At 48.3% G+C, this 22,599-nt stretch overlaps 1 protein-coding gene across 3 annotated transcripts in view; it reads left to right on the top strand.

Moving 5' to 3' along the window:
- The window catches only part of ANKRD65 (ankyrin repeat domain 65), a 90,811-nt gene that overhangs the window by 40,405 nt on the left and 27,807 nt on the right, over positions 1-22,599 (top strand). For 2 of the 3 annotated variants that reach the window (XM_085609553.1, XM_085609551.1), the window contains exon 2: positions 19,651-19,865. In XM_085609553.1, the coding sequence (XP_085465679.1) occupies positions 19,681-19,865 (185 nt within the window). In that variant the 5' untranslated portion in view covers positions 19,651-19,680. Of the gene's footprint in view, positions 1-4,671; positions 4,823-19,650; positions 19,866-22,599 lie in introns of those variants that run through there. The other variant, XM_085609552.1, reaches the window with a different exon arrangement.

The following is a 22,599-nucleotide window of genomic DNA, read 5'->3' on the forward strand; positions in this document are numbered from 1 at the left end:
CCGAACTTCACGCAGCCGCAGCCTCTGGGCTAGGTAACTCGAGCATTTCGGTGCTCCATCGTAGGTTCGCTCAACAAGTGTCTAGTTCCTTTTTCGTTTAGTCCCACTGATCGGATTCCTCCGGAATCAGTAACTTTAAACTATCCAACCTTTCCCATTCCACTTGCAGTGTAAATGGTTTCGTGCCCTTCGGACCCTTGTGTAAATTGTGCAACCAGAAGTATTTTCATAAGAGTTTTGTAGTGTGCTTAGCTCCCCGACTCATAAAGAGCCAGGGTAGTCTTGCTATAAATAAATATCCTTTATTTTCATAACAACTTGTGTGGTGTCCTTTCACTTGGTATTCAAGGGGTATATGTGATGGTAAACAGCTGGCTTAACACGCCCTCTAGAGTTTAGCCTAAAGACTGCTCGTATCCACGCTACTAGGATAGCTGGTCTATAAGGTTGACTTACAACCAATCATCAATAAGGGTCGTTTGGAATGATACACAGTGATCACTAGAATAGTGAGCACTACATATCAGGCCAACTGGGAGAGGAGCCACATTGTTAGAACCGAGGTCCCAGGGACCACTGACTGACACGGTAGCTTGGCGCAATGGAGGTAGGCACGCCTGAGGTTATGTGTGAAGTCGTTGTGCAGCACACTCCCACACTGACGCAGTAAAGCACACACAATAAGGAGACACCACTCCGGTTTCATTTATAAGAACAAATATCTTTTATCTACGTCTTGTCAGGGTTAGAATTGCAAAGTTCGCCCAGTATGCAGGGTAAACGGTTTCTGTAACACCAGGTCAAGGCAGGCACAATTCCCTAGGTAGATATAACTTCAATTCCGGCGACATTTCCTATGCAAATATTTAATTTATGCAACATTTCTTAAGTGGGTATTCAATGCAGGTAATCATTCCTATGCATATATTCCATGCAGGGAAGCTTTCTCAAACACCTATGTAATGCAGGTAAAACAGGTAACAATGCTCATGTAGATATGTCTTCAATATGGGTGACATGCCCTACACAGAGATATTCACTATAGGCAACATGTTTCATGCCGACATATATTCAAGGCAATTAACCCTTTCCAGGCAGAGATTCGCTACCGATTCGAAGAGGACCCGTCAGCAGGGGCAGTTCCCAGACAGTTCTTACACGCGTCTGAGAGTCTGTTGTCAAGTGTTCAGGCCCCAGGATCTCCTTGACTCACCAGACAGTCCTCATGGGGGTAGTCCGTTATCGAGTCAGCGCGTGCTCTGGTATGCTCAGGCCGCCTCCTCCCCAGTCAGCCCATTCCTTCCTACGCTCAGGGCTTGGACCGGGGAGGCGGAATGTCTCCTTGCTCTCGCCGGCCTCTCCGCTTCTGGGAAGTCTGGGGAGGTCAGGGGCTCCCGTCCCCCTCTCCAATGCCTGGGCGGGCTAAGGGCTTCCTGCTTGCCTCCGGGCCCGGGAACAATCAGAACACGGCTTCCCGGGGAAGCGGCTGGCGACCCGGTTGTCAGGCACCGCTCTCCTTTGCGCGCACAGGCCCAGCGCGGCCTTGGTAGTAACCGTGGCGGCCCTCCCCTCAGCTCAGGGGCCGCGGCGGTACATGGGGACACCGCAACGCTTCTTCTAGAGGCGCCTGGGCCACGGCAGTGATCGGGGCAACAGCGTCTTCCTTCCTAGTGGCGCCTGGGCTGTGTCGGTGATTTTGGGCCACGGCGTCTTCCCTCTTAGCGACACCTGGGTTGCCGCGGTGATCTTGGCCCCAGCGCTCCTCCTTAGCGGCGCCTGGGCCGCAGCTGTGAGTCCAGCACAATGGTGACTCTCCTACGTCTCAGCGCTTGCCCCAGCGCGCTAGTACAGCACTTAGAATTATTTGCAGAGTTCAGGCTTCCCAGCGCTACACTGACACAGCGCTTAACCTTAGCTGCGAGTTCTGGCATTCATCGCTTCGCCGAATCAGAGCTGGGTGTCACTGGCAGGTTTTGGGGCCCACAGCGCTTGGGGACAACGGCAAGCTCTGATAGTGTAGCGCTTAGCTGGCACAGCACTTCACAGTACCTCCAGGGGGGGGCCCCAGCAGCAGCACAGCGCTTCCCAGTCTCAGCGCTAGTAGTGGATTGCAGGTTTTAGTTGCAGGGGACGAGATTAGGGTAGTACTGGGCAGGCACACTGGAGCTGATGACCCTGGTTCCCCTCACACAGGGCAAGGTCAGCAGGCAGGCAGGGTAACTCATCTGAGTTGGGGCAGCAGGTCCGAGGATCAGTCAGCCTCAGTAGTGTAGCAATCCCACTAGCTCAGCAGCCTTTACTCCAGCGGAGGGTCCCCAGGTCCAGTGGTGCAACTAACTTGTCAGGTTTCCCTCCTTCACTTTTATACCCCTAGGTCAGGTGACCCTTCAAAAAGGCGGCAAGTTCTGGCGCCAACCTGGGGGGGTTGGAAGGTTCTAGAAGGCTCTGGGGACTCAGTGGTGTCTGTCTATGGTGACAAGAGGCGGGACGGTCAAGGTTACAGTAGCATTAAGTCCCAGCCTTGTCCCAACTACTCGTACGCAGATAGGACAGTGGCCGCACCGCAGTAGCAGGAGCTTGTGGCATCCATGTTGTTAGGAGAGAGCACCTGCACCTCAGCACTGCTCAGCCGCGGTAAGATGCCCAGAGTCCTATGTCCAACAAAAATGGCAGTCAGTAACGAGGCAAAAAGGGAGAAAAAAAATGTAGAGGAAGACCACCCTAGGGCTGACAGGTCTAACACACATGTACCCCCCTTTTAAATTACATGAGTAGCAGGGTTACACGATTAGAACAGGTGTTGTCTAAAGGGGGGGAACAACAATTCAGACTGATTCCCTCGAGGCACACCCTGTGTTAGCTAACCCCCACTAGATACTGCTACTCATGTCACAGGCAGGACAATAGGCGCAAGCCTTATTGCTAACAAGACAGTGTCCGCCTAGTGCTAGTTTGTAAATAAGGACCGGTCATTCCTACTGTTTATGAGCGTTTAATGCATGTTTATTCTCGTTTTGATCTTTTTACACTATGTCTAATCACAAATGGGCTGGTTTAATGTGTTCATGTGTATTATTTATGTAAATGTTTCACACTCACAATGTGCATCCAAATGATGTGTTGCTCATCTCATGACATGAAATGAACGGTACAATTTTGTTCCTGAAAAAGTTACAAGCTTAAGTTAAATAAAGCACGTAGACTTTAGAACTGTGTGTCTAAGGTTCTACTCAACTTGCTAGTAATAGCCTACCTGGTCATTCTGTTAGTTTGATAATAGTTTGAGGTTCAGCCTCAGACAAGGGTCCTTAGGTTTGGAGCGAAGGCCCTCACCCGTGGGTGGCTAGAGGGCCAGAGCAGAAACCCTGCCAAGGCCGAGGAAAAAGAGAGCACCTGAGAGTAGTAAGTAAGCAGACAATGCTCCCAGGAATTGACACCCCGCCTCCTCTGACTAGAGGAGAGGCAGGGGGTGCAAGAGGCTCCAAACTGGAGAGAAAGGACGCGAAACACCAGCAGCCAATAGGAGGCCGGGCGCACATTTTAAATTTATCCCCGAGGAGGGTTTTAAGGTTTAAAAGGGGCTGCAGCGGCCGGGACCCCTACATTCAGTGGGGCGGCCAGGCAATGAGGAGAAAGAAAACTCAACTTTAAGCGAAACGGATAAGAGCGGCAGAGCAGACAGCAAACACCACGGCAGCCCGGGAAGTCATGTGGAGCCAGAGCACATCGTAATTTTTCTTTGTGCCAATCAGAATCGTGTTTTCGTCTGACATGCATTTAAATTAAAATGAGTTTCTGTGATTTCCTAAGTTTACCTGCCTCGTAGGGAGCATCAATACTTTTCTAATGAAAGTATATGTTATCGTTTAATTTATTCACAATTTTTATTGGAAGCACATGACTGCCACGTTTAGGTGGCACAAAATCTCCCCAATAATATCTTAACAGATACGAAAAGGAGTTGGGCAGTCTCCACTGTATATACCAATTTGAAATGGGTTATTGCACATTGATAACTAGCAAAATCTAACGTGGAAGGATGTTTGGGTTCCGATATCAATATTTTGGAGTATTGTTTGTTTTGAACCCCTAATAAAACTATCCTTCTTTGAGTGAAATACAATGAATGAGAAATACACCTGTTTTTTATGGTTTGAGGTCAATAATACAGACAAGTGCGAACTGAATTGATTTCTTGATGTCATGATTGAAATATATTTCTAAATACATCCCTTGTAGGCACCGTTACCTGACAATTATTCCCCCAAGCCCACAAGGGTATACTATAGAAATAGTTTGAGGCTCAGCGTCAGACAGGGGTCCCTGTGGGACTAAAGTGCTATCTTTCTGATCATACATGCATGAGTTGATGAGACCCAGCATGAACAGAGCTGCTGGCTATAGGGCAGGGCCGGCTGGAGGTGGCCTGGGTGACCCTGGCCAGTGGACAGCTTTGGCACAGGTCACAGGTCTGCTCTCTTGTTTATGAAAGTGGACACCCGTCTGACCCCTTTTACTGTACACTGAGATCAACTGATGAACGAGTGTAAGGAGACGCTGACCTGTGGATGCCCCTGGAGACAGGGCCCCTCTCCCGGGGCGTGGCCTTGCCTGGTCTGCCCTTCGCCTGCTCAGACGTAGCCGGCGGCGCCCGGACACCCTTGGCAACCCTTCACAACACCTGCCGGGGACAGTGCCGAGCCGCCCCCCCCTGCCGTAGCACAGCAACCGCACAGCCTCCAGGCAGGAATACGGTGTCCGAGGCCGGATCATCTTTGAGGCTAGATGCACTGCTTCATAACATAAAGCGCTTCATCCTGTGGTAAGGGCTATATCCGTATCTAGGGTATTAACTGCCCTTCCTTGCGGGCGAAGAGAATTGTAGGTAGAGATGCCTTTTAGTGAAGAGCCTTCCTCATCAGGACTTTGTAAGGTAGCTAGATGCCTCAAAGTCATTAAAGAACACGAGCGCCAGCCCTGGAGCTCCGTTTAGTAACGTGATGTATTGTGGGAGCTGTAGTCCTGGTTCACTTCAGTCCAACAATGATTTGTACAAATAAATTCCGGGACAGGACTTTTGCGTCATTGGTGACATGGCTTCAGACGATTATCTTGTAGTTTAACTCCCCGTATTCAAGCAATGGTAAATATTAAAATGTCAAAGTGTTTTCCTTTGCCACAAAACGTGAATAAACTTTTACGTTCACTTTCGAAGACTACGGGTGTTTACAGAGTTACCAGAGAGGAATACACACATTGGTGTTGCAGAACTGAACTCACCAAGGGGCATATTAACAAGCCAGGCGATAAAATTATCGCCGCTTTAGCGGCAGAAAACTGCCGCTAAAACGGCGATAATGGGCTTGATAATATGCTCTATGGAACTCCAATTGAAACCCATTTTAAATGTGAAGGACGTCTAACATGGGCTTCAATTGGAATTCCATAGAGCATATTATCAAGCCCATTATCGCCGCTTTAGCGGCAGTTTTCTGCCGCTAAAGCGGCGATAATTTTATCGCCTGGCTTGTTAATATGCCTCTAAGTCTGTAACCGTTTTACAGTTACACAATACCGCACTCTAGACAGCGGTAGCTAATAATATTCATTTATATGACATAAAGCAATCCAGAAGACTGATATATACAAAATATAGCATTTACCATTTAATAATAAAAAAAAGGTTAAATTACAGCCATTAGATAATATGTAGTGCTTCGAACCGTTTTAATATTTACATTTTCAGTAGAATGACAGCCTATAAATATGAGAATACATTGTCTATGGCTGCAGCTTGCATGTGTTACGCAGACGCCGTCTTCTGCTTCTTTAAAGCTGACAATATTAAAGACGAGAGCCAAGCCCAATTTTTCGGTCTGATGTTAGCAAAACCTTCTGATTTTACTGAAAATATACATATAACATATTTTTAGGTATGGTATTAGCCAAAACCTTTTGATTTTTGTAAAATTCTATAAATAAAATACTTAGGAAACATTCAGGCAGCCTTCTTCATCCATTCGCTTTTTGTTGCGTCACTCACATTCTTCTTCCTCCCACTGCAGCATTCATCATGGGCTAATGGGCCACCCCATTTCAGTTATTGGCTAACTTCCCTGCGAGTGATGTAATTCTTCCCTTTCACAAGGACCACATACACACACAAAGTAGTTCCCTTCAGTGCACGGAACTACTTTGTCAGGGTGTGAGTTTTTGAGACCATAAAATGTTTTGATTTAACCATTTTTTAAATACATTGGCTGATGACTGACAGCTCATTCAACAATAACAGCCTGTCTTTGGCTGCCTGTCTTTTGGCTTTGTCATGGGTTTTGCAAAGCTTTGTTATTGGGCAAACTGCTGGGGTCATCAATGTAAAAACGAGCTAAAAACAAAAATGTGCTTTAGTCTCAAAAAGCATACATTGTCATAGTAGTCCCTGCCCCTCAAGGGAACGTCTTTGTGTGCAGGGCCGGACTGGCCGTAGCGGGCACTGGGCGTTTCCCCAGTGGGCAGGAGAGGTGGGGCCAGTTTTGCAGCCGTGGAGGCCGGTTTTGTCACCGGGGACCAGTTTTGCAGCAGTGCTGCTATATCGGCCCCCTGTAACAAAACAAAAGCAGCAGCGGTGTTTGCATCTAGAGCTTCTCAGTGCCTCAACACACCCCCCACCTCCCAGGGCCGGTCGAGTGGAATTGCCATGGCTGGTTTCTCTTCCCAGTCGAGCCATGTTTGTGTGAGGTTGTGCTCTATGTGAACGGGAAGAATGCTGTCACTCACAGTGAAGGAAGCTGCCCCACTGCTGTATGTTGCAGTGGGTAGAAACAAATGTGAATGACTCAGCTGAAGACCAATGGATAAAGAGAGCTGGCCGAAAACCCCTATAAGTAAGGTTATTATCCATATATTTTAGCAAACTCAAAATATCTTGGCTAATACCAGACCTTAAAAGCATTTAAAAGGCTAAAAGGCTGGCAGCCACCACCAGACCTATCTACATTGCCCGTGCTTGTTAATCAAGAGATTCCCAATATTTGATACATTTTTATGCTATAGATCCCATTCAACGGTTATTTTATGGGATACAGCAAGGACATCCTCTGCTATCAATTGAATGTCACCTTGGTATTTCAGAACCTGCTGAGCCCTATATGTGTTACTGGAATATTTCACGTTAACATGAGAAGCAGCTGCAAACCGTGCAATTACTGATCTATTTCTGCACGCACACGTGGCATTCCTGAATTTTTGAAAGATAATTGCTAGAAATTGATGCCCTTTCTAAATATTAATGCGAGTGCAATAGACAATGTAGTGTCGTTTTCAATTGGCTTGTCATTCTTCTGAAGGTTGAAATGTGTAATAAGCACTGCATAACATATGATTAGTGTAATTTGAAGAGTGAGATAATTAAATTGTATAAACTATATTACTAACAAAAAACGAACATTTAATTTGCGGCTTATAATAAGTTCTCATTTCATACCCACTGCCTTGAGGATCTTGTGGTATAGGGCAATTATACTTTATGGTGCTGGCTGAGGATTGTGCGTCCAAGTGATTTAAACTCCAGACTGTGAGGATATTTTCAACCTTGCCCACCGTTCCTGGGATGAAAGACTGCTCAGCAAGTAACGCAATTACTGCTATCTGCAACCTGAAAATGAATGCGGCAGGTGCAGAAGGCCTGGGGCCCAAAGACCTGAAGTGCCCACTGGACCATGATTATTGCTGCATTTTATCATTCAAAGAGCAGTCAGGGTGGCCATTTCCTTCCTTGCACTATGGCCCATGAAACACTGGCTGTGCTACAGACCTTAACTTGGCGCCCCTCCTAGGACCCAACTCTAGGGCTGTCTCCAAGTGCAAAGCCACCAATGGCAGGGAATCTTGGCAGTCTTAGAGGTGGGCACTGGAAGGCAGAAGTCTCCTTCTGGAACGAAGTAAATATTAACAAGCAGGCCAGAGAATGCCAAGTTATTTTCTTTTCCCAGATGGCACAAGAGCCCATACATGGGCAGTGCCACAATCAGAATGTATTCACATCGTGGTTAAGTATACACATTTTGGCCATCTCACTGCCCCTGTATAATTACGGACGTCAGCAGTTCAAAGCATCAGAAATTGAGCTGGTAAACCACTATTTACACTGGTTTTAAGCTAGTTTTCCCTGCTACCATGGAATATCAGCTGCTCACTGGGAGACTGTGTAATGGGAGCCGATATCGACTATCACACGGTGGCCCCACCCCTAAAGAAAACAATAACAGACAACTGATTTCAGGCTCATATTATGGATGGCATGTGAAAATACCCAGTGGGTCAGTGGAGGCTGGTATTTAATGCTATGCTAGTGGAGGGGTGGGTTGCGGGTGAGAAGGGGGTAGGGAATAAAAATAAATTAAACACTTACCTGTGCATCGCCGCCTCTGCCGCCTGCTCAGTCCTCTTTGCCTGCTTCCAGGACTCCAGGGTAGGAAGCAGGAAACTCCCGGCTCCCTGTAGCCAATCACAATGCTGCAATGCAGCATTGTGATTTGGTCTGAGTGCTGTGGTTCGCCGCTCAGCCAGGGAATGGGAGCCTGGGCATGTTTTCCACCCAAGCTGTAATGCAGCCTGTGTGGAGAACATGCAAAGTGAGCATGACGGTTTCGCCAGTCCGAGATGACCGGCCAAAGCATCATGCACACTTGGAGAGGACAAACCACTCCTCCCCTACCCTGCTCTGTGAGCAGAGCAGCCCTGCCCCTAGCCCCCTGAGCAAGGACAGAAAAGTAAAATGGTAATAACAATGAGTTAGCATTTTATTTTGTCCTTTTTGACCTGCTCAGTGGGGCGCTGCTCCTCCGCCTTAGCGGTGGAGCCGCCCCTGCAATAGGTGGCCACCTTGTTTCCAGCTGTGCAGTTATAAGAGATAAGCTACTGCAGTCTGGGTGTTTTAGTCATGTTTTGCTTTCATTGATCTAATTGGACCAACATTCCTGAAATCAATAATTTGTAGGTGACAAGTTAGGGACTGAAGACAGTGCCCTTAATGACCTCCTTTGCAGTGCTAACCGTAAAAGTGGAGTCAAAAGCAAGTTTAGGCCATAGTCTTCTGCAGCTCACCATACACAGACCATGGCTAGAGTTGCGCAGACGGGAATTTTCCAGGGGACTGGGTGGCTACACTGTAAAGGGGTGCTTTCTTGCCAGCTCTGCAGAGCTCAACAGCAATACATGCATACGTGGTACAAACTTCACTCCTGGAAGGTTGCAGGTGGTATGCCGAAGGAGCTGCTCGCCATGGACAGGAAAAGAGAAGGGGCAGGTGATCTACTGGATATGTTATATGGCTTTCCGTTTTCACCAGCCACAGTAGACGCTCAGCTGTATCATCAAGCACCCCCAAAAGACCAGCACAACGACCAAACCATTAAATTGCATCATTTATCAAGGGGTGTTTTGTGTATGCAATTGTACTGCTCAGATAGAGGTGAGAAGGGTCAGAGATGGAACAACTTAAACCCAACACACCGCTTCCCTGATATACTCCACCTCAATTCAGATACGGACCGAGAGAGGAACACAGATGTAAACACAATATACTTACTCAAGCTCATTTAAAAGATTAGGCATTTTAAATACAAATGAAGAAATAGATTAATCACAATAGTAAGAGATGGCAGCAATTGCTGAAACAAGTGTGGCATCTGGTCTTCAGCAAAGAAAAACAAGGTTATGGATGAAATGCTTGAATTTATTCTCAGCCAATGACTATCAATCGCGGCCACATTCCACTCCATTGTCTTTCACCGACCATGCCATTGTGGCCCTAAATCCAACTGGTATCCTTAGACATGGGGCTGTTGCTGACTGTGCCACACAACATAAGATGCGCCCTACAAACAATGCCCTTATAGGCCGAAACCTGTCTGTGTTTGCTTATGTTTCCTGCTGGAGTGGGCCTTGCTTGGCCTGTGGGTGCATTGTTCAGATGATGAGCAGGGTCTCCACTGGTTTGCATAAGGCAGGCCTCTGTCTAGATAGGCATGGTGCACAAAAACGATGGACTTGAAAGCAGCCAGGGGGTTGGCAGTGGCTGAGATTAATTCAAGCTTTCCATCCATCACCTTGTTGTTGGTTGCAGTAGACACCCTAAGTGTGATGGGTATGCCCATACATGTATCTTGTGATCACTGTGACAGGAATCAAGCTGCACCCTACTGACAGGCCCCAAAATAGGTTGAAACCAGCCTCGGGTTGCTTATGGTTCCTTCAGGAGGGGGTCTTTTCCAGGCCCTTCGGGATGGACTGTTCCCATAAGGAGCAGAGTTAGTGCTGGTTTGCATAATGTAGGCCTCTGTCCAAAGTGGCATGGTGACTGAAAAATGATGGTGTGGCATGTGGCCCCTAGCAATCATCACCCATCACCATATTGTTTGTTGCAGCTGACGTCCTTAGTGCGACGGATATGCCAAAGGTATGACCTGTTGACGACATCCAACTAGGTTGAATCTGTGCTGAGATTGCTTGTGTTTCCTTCCAGAGGGATTGCTCACCTGGCAGTTCGAAATAGTCTCATACCCGGAGGAGCAGAACCAGTACTGATTTGCAGAGGGCAGAAATCTGTCAAGAGAGACAGGGTGGGTGTAAAACGAAGGACTTGAATGCGGTCACGAGCAATCACCAGTAGCTGAGATTATTAATTGAAGCATTGCATCCATCAACTTGTTTGTTGAAACTGATATTTAGGTCATACAGAAAGAACAAAAGGTGTGAGTAAGGCTTTTATCCAATTATCCGTAAGACGATGTCAATGCTTTTATCAATATTGATCATTTATTTAGCCCACCGCCCACAGGTATTTTTCGATCTAAAGGTTCAATTAGGCCTGGGCGAAATGTAAAATACACCAGCGTAATTTGTGTAATGTCAGAAATATCGTGTTACACTTGATATGTGAAATTCTCAAAATTACCCCAATATGCCACATTGCATAATTGTGCACAATATGCGGTAAAAGAATTACAGCGAATCGCACAGTTCATGGTAAAAATTAACTCCGCAGGCATTGAAACAACACAATGCGAGAAGCTGTTTGTGGTGCTTTTGGTTCAGGGGTCTCCAACCTTTTCTGTATAGAGAGCTACATTTGCTCAAGGAAAGTCCAGTGAGCAACTAGACAATGTTATCATCTTAAAATAGTGACAACATATGTTAACATTACACTATGATCACCCTAAGCAGAATTATTAGTAGTGACCACCCAAGCTTTCCAGACAAGGTTACCAAAAGAAATACGAGGAAAATGTTTCTTAGTATCAAATGCTTCCACCTTAATAATGAAGTAACATTCAAATTGTCACATGCTATGCGGCACAAAAGACATAACCACAGCAGTAAGTCCCCCAACTCAGCTTGAATTATCATTCAGCTATTAACATTAAATGTGTTCTGGAATTGCAATATTGTGTCTTTGACAACATATTACTTTTTGAAAATACAAATTTTTCTAAAATACCTCTTTCCATTTTGGGCAAACAAACTAAATTTTCCAGAAGTAAAACCTGTTCTGAAAACACAATGTTTACCATTAAAATATCCGTTTTCATTGTTAGAAAAAAAGTCTATCAGCTTGTCATTTTCATCGAGTATTACCATGTAAAAAGGCCTCACATGAACAGATTCTGCTTTGAATAGAAGGTATTACAAACATAGGTCATGGATGCTCACCATAACACCAAAGATGCCCATGTTATGCCAATAATGGCCGCCATTAAAACAGGGCCACCATTCTACCAAGGCTGAATGCCATAACATCCAGGATGCTCACCGTATAGCAGTCATCTTTCTGTCAGGGGTGGCAAAAAGTAGGCCAGTCATGCTATTAATATGTCAATGATGGCAGCCTGTAGAACACAACTAGACCAACAAAATGGGCATTATAGTCAAGGATTACTATTGTGCCATTGCCACTATTATTCCATGAACGGAAACTATTGTGCCAGAGATGAAAGAAAACCTTATGATGTGGGCCATCATACAAATTTGATGGACTTTGACACTAGGAGTCGCTTCCAGAAATTAACACTGTTTCTTAGGGAGAGACACTATGTCAGACAGAAACACACATAAATAAACGCTGATGAGGCTCTTAATTTTTCCCTCCTCTGGGTCCATACCCCGCGCTTCTCATCTCTTGGGCTGATCATGCTACCAACTAGCACATTTTCACTCTGGCTCCTGCAGTCCCACATTTTGGTGGGTCAGCACTGATTACTGCTACTATTTTTCTTTGATGGTGCATTGTTCACATCTGTGGTGCGGCTGATAGCGTGGGGCATAGCATGGGCAATCACCTTGTGACTTATATTAAGAACGGATACAGAGGGTCAGGGAGCAGACCCCATAAGCCAACACAGTTTGTGTTTGAGTGCAATTATAAGGCAATGCCATTGGTTTGGCAAGCTTTCACTCTGAGGGTTTTGAAATGAATGGTGCTGCCTTCTTTAATATGTCTTGACTCTCGGAGATTGGCTTGGCTTGTCTTTACCTCTGAGAGCTACTTTGAGGGTGCTGGCGAGCTACCAGTTGCTCCCGAGCTACTCGTTGGAGACCCTTGTTCCAGATAATGCAGCTGGTGCAGTCAGAATGCAGGGCCTCATTTTGCAAATCAAGTTTCCAGCTTGGCAATCCTCCTTCTTCTCTCAGTTTCAAGCAGCAGAGCTGAGAAGCACTGCCCTCTCAGATACGTATTCAGTGTTCTCTGGGTCGCACAGGCGGGCTCTCCTGTCCAATGAGGTGCAGGGCAACACACCAGAGCATGAGCATTTCCTCTACGTCCCTCGTCCTCGACCCAGTCATCACTAATGAGGTATTCCACAAGACAGGAAACAAAACAGGAAACGCTTTTTAGGCTCCACCCACCCTCCCTTCAGGGGCTATAAGAACCTAGCCAACCAAAAGCACATCCTGTTTTGTTTCCTGTCGGTGGACCTGACGGGGACGCTGGGGTAGGTGCCGGGCACTTACCTGCTTCAAGTTGCTGTTGTCCTGTGGTGTCCTCCTCTGCTGGGTTTTGGGGGCGCTGCTGGACCTCCGTGGGACTTCATTGAGTCGGCCTTCTGGGCTTCCTGGACTCTTCGGGTTCCTGGTTGCTGGTCCTGCTGGGCTGTGCTGGCTTCCTGTGGTTCCTGCTCCTGCTGCTCCTTCACGACTCTCCTTGGAAGGTTTGGTTGTTTTTCCAGCTTTTCCTGCGAGGTTGGAGCGCCCGTATTGGGGTCCGGGCGCTCCCTGTTGTCTTTTTGGTTCAGGCGGTATTTTCGCTGGAGGAGCGCCCGGTTTGGGGTCCGGGCGCTCCATGGGCTCCATTCCCGGTTCTCGTGTCTGCTGCCCCGGGCAGGACCTTTCTTGCTGAGCGCCCGGCGGTCCGGGCGCTCGGGTGTTTCATTATCCCGCCTTCCGTTGGAGCGCCCGGGTTGGGGTCCGGGCGCTCTGTAAATTGCTTGGCCCGCCTTCCGTTGGAGCGCCCGGGATGGGGTCCGGGCGCTCTGTGAATTTCTTGGCCCACCTTCCATTGGAGCGCCCGGGATGGGGTCCGGGCGCTCGATGATTTACTTGGCCCGCCTTCCGTTGGAGCGTCCGGGATGGGGTCCGGGCGCTCGGTTGTTTAGTTGGCCCGCCTTCCGTTGGAGCGCCCGGGTTGGGGTCCGGGCGCTCCGTGTTCTAATTTCTTTGGGTCACTCGGGTTGGGGGCCGAGTGCCCCTTCTTTCTGACGACGGTGGTCACGGCGCCCGGGTGGGCTCCGGTTGCGCTGCAGGGTGCTGTTCTGCCTTCGGCGGCCGCGCGTTGCCTTATTTTCAGTTATCCAGTCCGGCCACGTCCCCTTTTGCCTCACTTTCGAGTTCTGCTGGGTGCTGGGGGGGGGGGGGGCGTGGTTTGTCTTGGTTCTTTTTCTTCATAAGGAGGAGGTTGGTCATTACTCTGCTTCTCTGCTGCCGTGTTGGTCTTGCTGATTACTTGCTGTTCCTTTGCTCGCTGCTGCTTCTTTATGGGGAAACATCATAGGAAGCGGAAGCATGTGTCTCCTGTGTCCTCTTCCTCTTCTCCTCCAGACAGTGGGGATCCTGCCCCTGCGGGGAAGCGTCCCAGGTTGGATGAGGACCGGTTGAAGCGTCTGATTTTGGAGACTTTATCTGACCTGAAGTCCTCCAAGAAATCTGCTGGCAGTCGTTCTGGTGGGGGTGCGGCCCTTTATTCTGACATTTCCTCTTCTGAGTCCTCTGATGACGCTTCTTTGAGTGCGGTGGATCTGAAGGGGAAGTATATCTCCAGGGAACTGTTGCCGGACTTACTTTCTCATGTGCTTGAGAACATGGGGTTTCCGGATGACGCTGTGGCCAGTACTTCGTCGGATGCTGTTCTGCAGCAGTTTCGGAAGCCTGTTGCAACTTCACTTCCTATTCATCCGTTTGTGATGGATGTGCTCTTGAATGAGTGGAAGGACCCAGATCATATTATGTTGCCGCGCTTCATGCCGAAGCTTTACCCTTTGCAGGACATGGAGGAGTCTTTTCCTGAGTCTGCATGTGGACTCCATTGTCGCTAGTTTGGTTGGTCGTCCTTCCATGGCTGATGATAACATTCTTCGCGATGGAGTGGATAAGAAGATTGACTCTGCTTTACGCAAATCCTATGCTGGTTCTCACCTGGCCATCCGTTCTGGTGTCTATGGTGCTTATGTCGCTCAATCACTCTTGACTGACTTTAAGACTTTGTTTTCAACTATGCAGGAGGGTGGCTGCTGTCCGGATTTGCTGGAATCGATGGAGCGTCAGGCTGAATTCCTTTCGGATACTGCTTTCGATTCTGTGCGTGCTTCTGCGCTGTCTTGTGGTTCCTCTATCGCTGCTCGTAGGAATCTGTTGTTGAAGGGTTGGAATACTGATGCTGCCCAGCGGTCCATGGCTTTGCGTTTGCCCTTTACCGGCCCTCGTCTCTTTGGGGACGCTCTTGAAGATAGGCTGCATAAGGTGTTCAAGGAGCGCAAACATTCTTTTTCCTTCCGGAGGCAGCCTTCCCGTAAGGATTTTTCCTTTTCACAGGCCAAGACCTTTCGCTAGCCTTCCAGGTTTCAGCAGTCCTCCTTTAAAGGTCCTCGAGGTGCTGGTCGTGGTTTCCCTCGGAAGTTCCAGAAGAAGCCTCCTCATGATGCTGGTCCTGGGCCGCAGCGTTCCTGACTATGCCTCTCCGGTCGTGGGTCCCGCTGGAGTGGCGCCCGCGGTTGTTGGGAGATTGAGGTTGTTCCTTACAGCTTGGCGTCTGTCGACCTCCGATCAGTGGGTGCTGGATGTCCTGGACCGGGGGTATCGGATCGAGTTCCTGTCCCCTCCTCCTCCCTTGGGTGTGGTGCGGACTCTGACTCCCTTGTGCCGCTCCCGTCGCCACTCCTTGAGGAACGGTGTTCAGGCTCTGTTTTTGAAGGACGCGATTGTTCCCGTTCCCCGGTTGGAGTGGGGTCTAGGAACCTATTCGGTTGTTTTCCTGGTTCCGAAAGTCACAGGAGGGTTTCGGATTGTCATCAATCTCCGGAGTCTGAACCTGTTTGTGAGGAAGATCCCGTTCAAGATGGAGACTTTGCAGCGAGTGGTTCCCCGGATGGGTGTTTGCTACTCTGGATCTCCAGGACGCCTACCTTCATGTGCCGGTGGCTCGGGAGGATCAGATTTTCCTGCGTTTCTGCCTGGAGGGTTGTCATTGGCAGTTCTGTGTCCTTCCATTTGGTCTCCGGTCCGCTCCCCGTGTGTTCACCAAGGTGGTTGCTCCTTTGGTGGCCCTTCTTCACCTCCGGGGGGTGTCGGTGTTCCCCTACCTGGACGATTGGCTGCTCCAGGCTCCTTTCCCGGCGGTCATGTCTCAGCACCTGTCCTTGACCATACTTACGCTAGAAAGTCATGGGTTTCTGGTGAACTTTCCGAAGTGCCAGCTCCTTCCTGCTACTCGACGAACGTTCATAGGGGCCGTCTTCGACTCGATCCTGGGCAAGGTGTTCCTGCCGGATTCACGGATTCGTGTCTTCAGTGCCTGTTGCGGAACTTGTTGTCCCAGGCTGCGGCCCCCCTTCTTCAGAGGCTCGAGGTTCAGGGTCATATGGCCGCTACTGTCTTCACGGTGCCCTGGGCCAGGGTTCATCTTCGGCCTCTGCTGTGGCATATTCAGCGTTAGGTGCCATTTCCGGTTCGGCACTATGCTCAGTCTGTGCCAGTGTATTTGGGGGTGGTGTCGGCTCTCCAGTGGTGGCTGAATTCCGCAAATCTCTCGAAGGGGATGTGGATTCACCTGCCGCCTCCTTTGGTGTTGACAACGGATGCAAGTGCGTCCGGTTGGGGGGCCACGCTGGGGCCGTGGTCTGTTCAGGCTCGTTGGCTACGGGTGGAGTCCCGCCGCTTGTCCAATTGGAGGGAACTGTCTGCTGTGGCCAGGGCTCTTCGTTTCTTCCACTCCCGTCTGCTGGGGTGCAATGTCCTGGTGAGGTCGGACAACTCCGTGACTGTGGCTTACATCAACCACCAGGGCAGTACTCGCAGCCCTTCCTTGAATTTGGTGGCCTGTGCAATTGCGGGTTGGGCGGAGTGTCATCTTCTGGCTCTCTCTGCTCAGCATATCCGGGGGGTGGACAATGTGGTGGCGGACGCCTTGAGTCGCAGGTTTCCATCTTCCCTCTCCCTGTGTCTCTCCCCCAGGGTGTTCCGGTTGATCTGTCGGAGGTTCGGGACTCCCCAGCTGGACTTGTTTGCCTCCCGGGCGGATGCCCAACTCCCCCTGTTTTGTTCTCGGACCCTGGAGTTGGGTGCTTGGGGGGTGGAGGCGTTGTCTCTTCGTTGGCCCCCTTGGTTGCTGTACGCCTTCCCCCCCCTTCCCCCTGATTCCTGCCTTCTTGCTGAAGGTCCAGAGGGTGGGTGCCCGGGTGGTGGCGGTCTTGCCTCACTGGCCACGGAGGTCCTGGTTCCTGTTATTGTTGAGCCTGGCGGTGGGCCCTCCTTGGATTCTTTCACGTCATCCGTCTCCCCTGAGGTCCCCCTCCCCTTCCCTCCTGGTCCCTCTCACCTTGGCGGTCTGGAGGTTGAACGGTTGTCGCTTGGGGTCCGGGGTTTGCCTGATCACCTCATCACTGTGATGCAGGGGTCCCGTAGGGGTTCCACTTTGTCTTCCTACTCTAAGCATTGGGCTTCTTTCTCCTCCTGGTGTTCGGGGCTTGGTCTCTCTCCTGTCTCTTGTCCTATCGCTGCCATTCTGCAGTTTTTCTTGGATGGCTTTCAGAAGAAGTACGCTTTATCTACTCTGAGGGGGCAGTGGGCTGCTCTTCGGGCTTTCCGGGATCCTGATTCTCTTCCTTCTTCGGATGGTTCGTTGGTTTCCCGTTTGTTCCGGAGTTCCTCTCTGTCCTCTCCTTCTTTGCACTCTCCGGTTCCTCCTTGGGATCTCTCTTTGGTCTTGGGTGCTCTGCAGTCTGCTCCTTTTGAGCCCTTGGAGTCGGTGGACCTTAAGTTCCTCTCTTTTAAGGTGGCGTTTTTGGTTGCTGTGACTTCTGCCCGGCAGTTGGGTGAACTCACTGCCTTGCGTTGTTCTCCTCCCTTTTTGCGTTTCTTGGATGACGTGGTGGTCCTTTCTTTAGATCCTGGTTTTGTTCCCAAGATTCGTTCTCGTTTTCATTGCTCTCAGGAGTTGATTCTTCCTTCTTTCTGTCCTTCTCCTTCTTCGCCTACTGAGGTGTTGCTTCACTCTTTGGATGTGCGGTGTGCTTTGTCCCTTTATGTTGCCCGGTCTGCGGGGTTTCGTTCTTCGGACTCCTTTTTTGTGACTTTTGGTTTGGCTGGTCGGGGTAAGGCTGCGTCTCGGCTTACTCTGGGTCGCTGGATCAAGTCTGTTATTTCTTTGGCTTATCAGGGCTCTGGTTTGCCTTGCCCCTCTGGTGTTCAGGCCCGTTCCACTAGGGGTGTTTCTGCTTCCTGGGCTGCTTTTCATGGGGTTTCCCTTGATGAAATCTGTCGGGCTGGGACGTGGGCCTCTGATTCTACTTTTGTGAAGCACTATAGCCTGAATTGTGCTCTGACTGACTGGACAAATTTTGGTAGTGGTGTGTTGCGTGCTGTGGAGGTTGTTCCTCCTTCCTGATTCTTTGTTTTTCATTAAACTTTTCTTTTGCTGCACGCCTCTTTGAGTTCGGTCTCTGTTTTCTGTGTGGTTTGCCAAAGGCCTGTTGCTGGGGGTGCTTTGGTATGCCTCATTAGTGATGACAGGGTCGAGGACGAGGGACGTAGAGGTAATGCTATCATTACTTACCAGTAATCCCCATTACTCTTAGTCCTACTCGTCCTCGACCCAGTCATACTTCCCGCCCGCCCTCCCTTTGCAGGCCTTTGTTGCTTGGTATGTCAGGATGTGCTTTTGGTTGGCTAGGTTCTTATAGCCCTGGCGGGTGGGTGGGTGGAGCCTAAAAAGCGTTTCCTGTCTTGTGGAATACCTCATTAGTGATGACTGGGTCGAGGACGAGTAGGACTAAGAGTAATGGGGATTACCGGTAAGTAATCATAGTATTACCTCCAAAAGTGTGGCACAATGGTCTCCCAGAAAGCATTATTTCTCCAAAATTCAATTTGGCTGAAGTCTCAGCAGAGAGGCAAAGGCTGGCTAAACCACCCTCCAGGACGGCTCATCTCCATATTCTCCTTCCCCTGGCATCTGCACATTCCTTCCTTAATCCTGCCATGTGGCTGTGTTCAGAGGGTAGGGGTGTAAACGAAACTTGAGTCCCTCACCTCTGGTAAGGGATGCGGCTGACTTTGGCAGCCTTCCTGAATGAGCAGCACAAGTCCAGCTAAACAAAAGTGATTTCTGTCACAGGTGAAGAGTAGATGAGCAAACAAACAGGCACCTCAGATTTGCGTGACCAATGACGACAGTAGGCCCACAGCCTCCGGCCTCTATATGGTTAGGGACCTCCTCGGCAACTTGCAATATCCTTATAATGTAAAGAAGGGAATGAATACTTTATCCAGTATATAATAAAAACAAGTATGCCTCAGCATCCACCATGCACCTTCCCATTTGTGATGCTCCGGTATCTTAGTGGGTGAAGAACCACCATGCCCATCTTGCCTCTTTTGCAGCCTAAATATAACTTGTCCATAGGGCTGTATCATGAGGCAAGGGCGCACTCTGTATTCCAATAAAACTCACACAAGACACTACAGCCAAATGGCCCCTTTAAGAAATGGGCAGAATTGCAGTGGCCTCTGGGATAAGATATATCCAAACATGGCAGGGGCTCAGAAAGGCTGGTTAGGTTTGGGGAAGACATGCCCAGCTTTGCCTGCCATTTGTCCTAGACTCTCAGACACAACAAACGGTTGGGAAATGACCTTACTTCACGGTATGAAAGTCCCTTGGAGAAAAAGTGGGTGCTTATGAAATGCAGAAAAGAACTTTTATAATCATAAATTCTTTACGTCGTTTTATCTCTATGTTTCATATCCCATGTCAATAATAGATTTATTTTCAGTACTTGGTCATTCCTGAAGGCTGGCGCACTTGGATGGACTGAGACTGATGGTATTATAATGCTTGAGTCTGTCTGCTTTGACCGAGTTCTTTCTGCCCTTATTCAACAGGTGACAGGTGTGGGACGTGAAGATGAGCTCATGAGAAGGTGGATGGCGCTCATAGATGAGTCACCAAAGCTCCTCAAAGAAGAACCCAAAGCTAGTACCTCCAAGTTGTCCATCGACTCTCCAGGATCCTGGGGCCATATTCACAAGGCCGCCTTGGCTGGACAAGTCCATGTGCTGAAACAGCTGCTGCAACAGGGTGTGGTCGTAGACAACAGGTAAAACAGCTGCTTTCATAAACTTCATGGAACATCTGCAGAAATGAAGATGTACAATTAGCATGTAATCTAAAAACAAAATGGTGGTCATTTGATGTTTGTTGAGTGGCCTGCGAGTCCACCATGTTGGCGGAAGCCATCTCCTTCATTGCTCCGAAGGGGGACTGCCTGCCAAATCTAGAGATCCGTGACTTCCTGGTAGGGATCTGTTTGTTAAAAGTTGTTGGGACGGAACAGCTCATCTCTATAACTCATTTTGCATGCACTGCTACCCAGACCTCAACCATTCCATGATCAAGCAATTTGTTGGTTTTTAGGTTTTAGTGCAAATGGCTATCAGGCGAGTTGGGTGAGAGCCTCATGTAAAAAGGATTGTAACCCAGAGCTGGGCCCTGTGATACGGAGTGGCACACCACATGCACCCTGCCTTTACAAGTGTGACTACAGTGAGCTTACTGGGCTACGAAGGAGTGACAGCGGAGGGAGCAGAAAGCTTATAATGGAAAGTTCTTCCTTTCCCTTGTCAAGGCTTCAAGAAGTCTGGGGTGATAAAGGACTAGTGTCAGGTTTCTTTGCAGGTGCCAGAGGCAAAGCCCTTTGAAATGTAAGTGGGGCTGAGTACAACTATCTAACCATCCTGACAGGATAGCCCATGTTGTCCACCACTTATCCCCCTTTGTGTCACTGTTATGTGATCCAATACTGGCAGAAGGCCCAAATGCTTACTTTCTAATAGCGGCATTTTCAGAATTGTGACTTAAATCCGACTATACCATTATAGAGGATTTTAAATTAAAATTTCTTTTCGTGTAAACACCATATTTCTATCTGCTTCCAATCAAAATTATCCCTTATTAAATGTAATAAGGTAACCCCATGTTAGTCAATGGTAGTGATAGACCACACACTAGGGTAGCAGTTGTGGTAGTAGTTTATTGATATTGCTTGGTCAGCTAAAACCTTTGCAACATTTAAAACATTATAAAACATATTAAAAGTTCAGTTCAATAGCAATGACACCATAAAATGATTTTGACAAATGTGATTAAAGGAGAAGGAAAATTGTGTTTAAAATGCCTACAAGAATTTAATGTGCATTTCAAATCCATTTACAGCTTAAAATTTAACAAATGATTGTGGAAGATACAATCAGTGACAGTAGCACTGTGAGCCTATTACGTAGTTTCCGACTTCAGTATTAAAAGTGGAGTGAGTGTATGAATGAGGTGCATATCAAGTCTTAAAGTGCATGCTAAGTGGTCCACCGTACTGGTCTGTCATAAAAAGTACCGTCCAAGAGTTCAGATGCTTATAAAGTCTTATGGTGCAGTTTAGGCTGTCTGCTGATCTTAACTTACAATTTGTGGCAACTTCGGTATGGTTGTGTTATGCCTCTTTATTAAGAAACCAAGGCCTGCTTTGTCAGATTTGAAGACAGCCACCCCGATGTTCTGACAGACCCACCAAGGCTTTAAAGGTGGTAGTTTTCGAGAGGGTACCATGAAGATCTTCATGATAGTCTCAGGTAAGAAAGGATGATTAATAGAATAAAAGTTTCCAGCTTTTTTGCCCCAAGCTTTAAGAATTTTATAAACAGCAGTTCAGAATGTGGTCCATTGCTTTAAAACATGATATCATGGCCTACCTGCAGGAGTCGATGCCTCATTGATTACAAAGTGCTCTTTGCAGTGCCCTCCTTTTTCTCAGTGGAGCAGGGCACAGGCATGTTATGGGAATAATGTTTTCTGCCCTGGATTTACACAATCTGCAGCAAGCCTTTGTGATGCCCCGGTTCCAGGGCACACTGTGGACCTGGCCTCGGAGAAGGCCAAAGCGGTATCTCATAAAATAGACACCTAAGTGCCTGGACCACCCGGCCTCCAGATAGGCTGGGGTTTAAGAATTTTATACTCATTTAAGATCATCCAGGTGTGAGATCTGCAAGGTGTGAGATCTGGAGGATAAGGACTCTTTGGCTTTGAGCGCCGAGATTTTTTTGTCACACCATTAGTCATTTTTTTAAAAGAAATTTGGCGGTAGGGATCTTTCCCATAATGGCTGGAAACCCAGATCGTCAGTGGCCATGTCTAGGTACCGACGAGAAGAGGGATCTTCACTTGATTGCACTTCTTGCCAGAGTGCTTGGCACAGTTTTTTTGTACTTTTTTTTTAGTTTTCTATTGCGCGAACTAGACCAGAAATATCGGGTATTCGAGTGCTTTACATGAGCACCAGTTTTGATACAAATGGACGCATTCATTTTTGTTAGGCACGGGGAGATTAAGTGATTTGCCCAGAATCACAGGATGTTGAGCGTTGTTGCCGAGACTGGAACCTGGTACCCCAGGTTCAAGATTGACCGCTCTAGTCTTAAGGCTACATGCTCACCCGCACAGTTGCTTTGCTGGGAAGTACTTTGGGGCATATTAGCAAGGGCAATATCGCCGCTTTAGCGGCACTTTTTGCCGCTAAAGCGGCGATATTTCTATCGCCCTATTATCAAGCTGTCGCTAACAGCAGTTAGCGACAGCTTCTAGGCGATAGCGACCGGTTGGGGGCCCGCTTTGCATGTCAGCGATATTTATCGCTAATGACATGCAAACTGGGCATACCCAAACTGTTAGCTGTGTTAGCGATTGCTTTCAGTCGCTATCTCCTATTAGCAAGGCAGGTGTAGCGATAAAAGAAATCGCGCTAAGCGCGATTATCGCTATAACCTAACGCCTGCTAAAAA

This window comes from Triturus cristatus, chromosome 1_2, assembly GCF_964204655.1.
Source record: "Triturus cristatus chromosome 1_2, aTriCri1.1, whole genome shotgun sequence".
NCBI classification, from domain to species: Eukaryota; Metazoa; Chordata; class Amphibia; order Caudata; family Salamandridae; genus Triturus; species Triturus cristatus.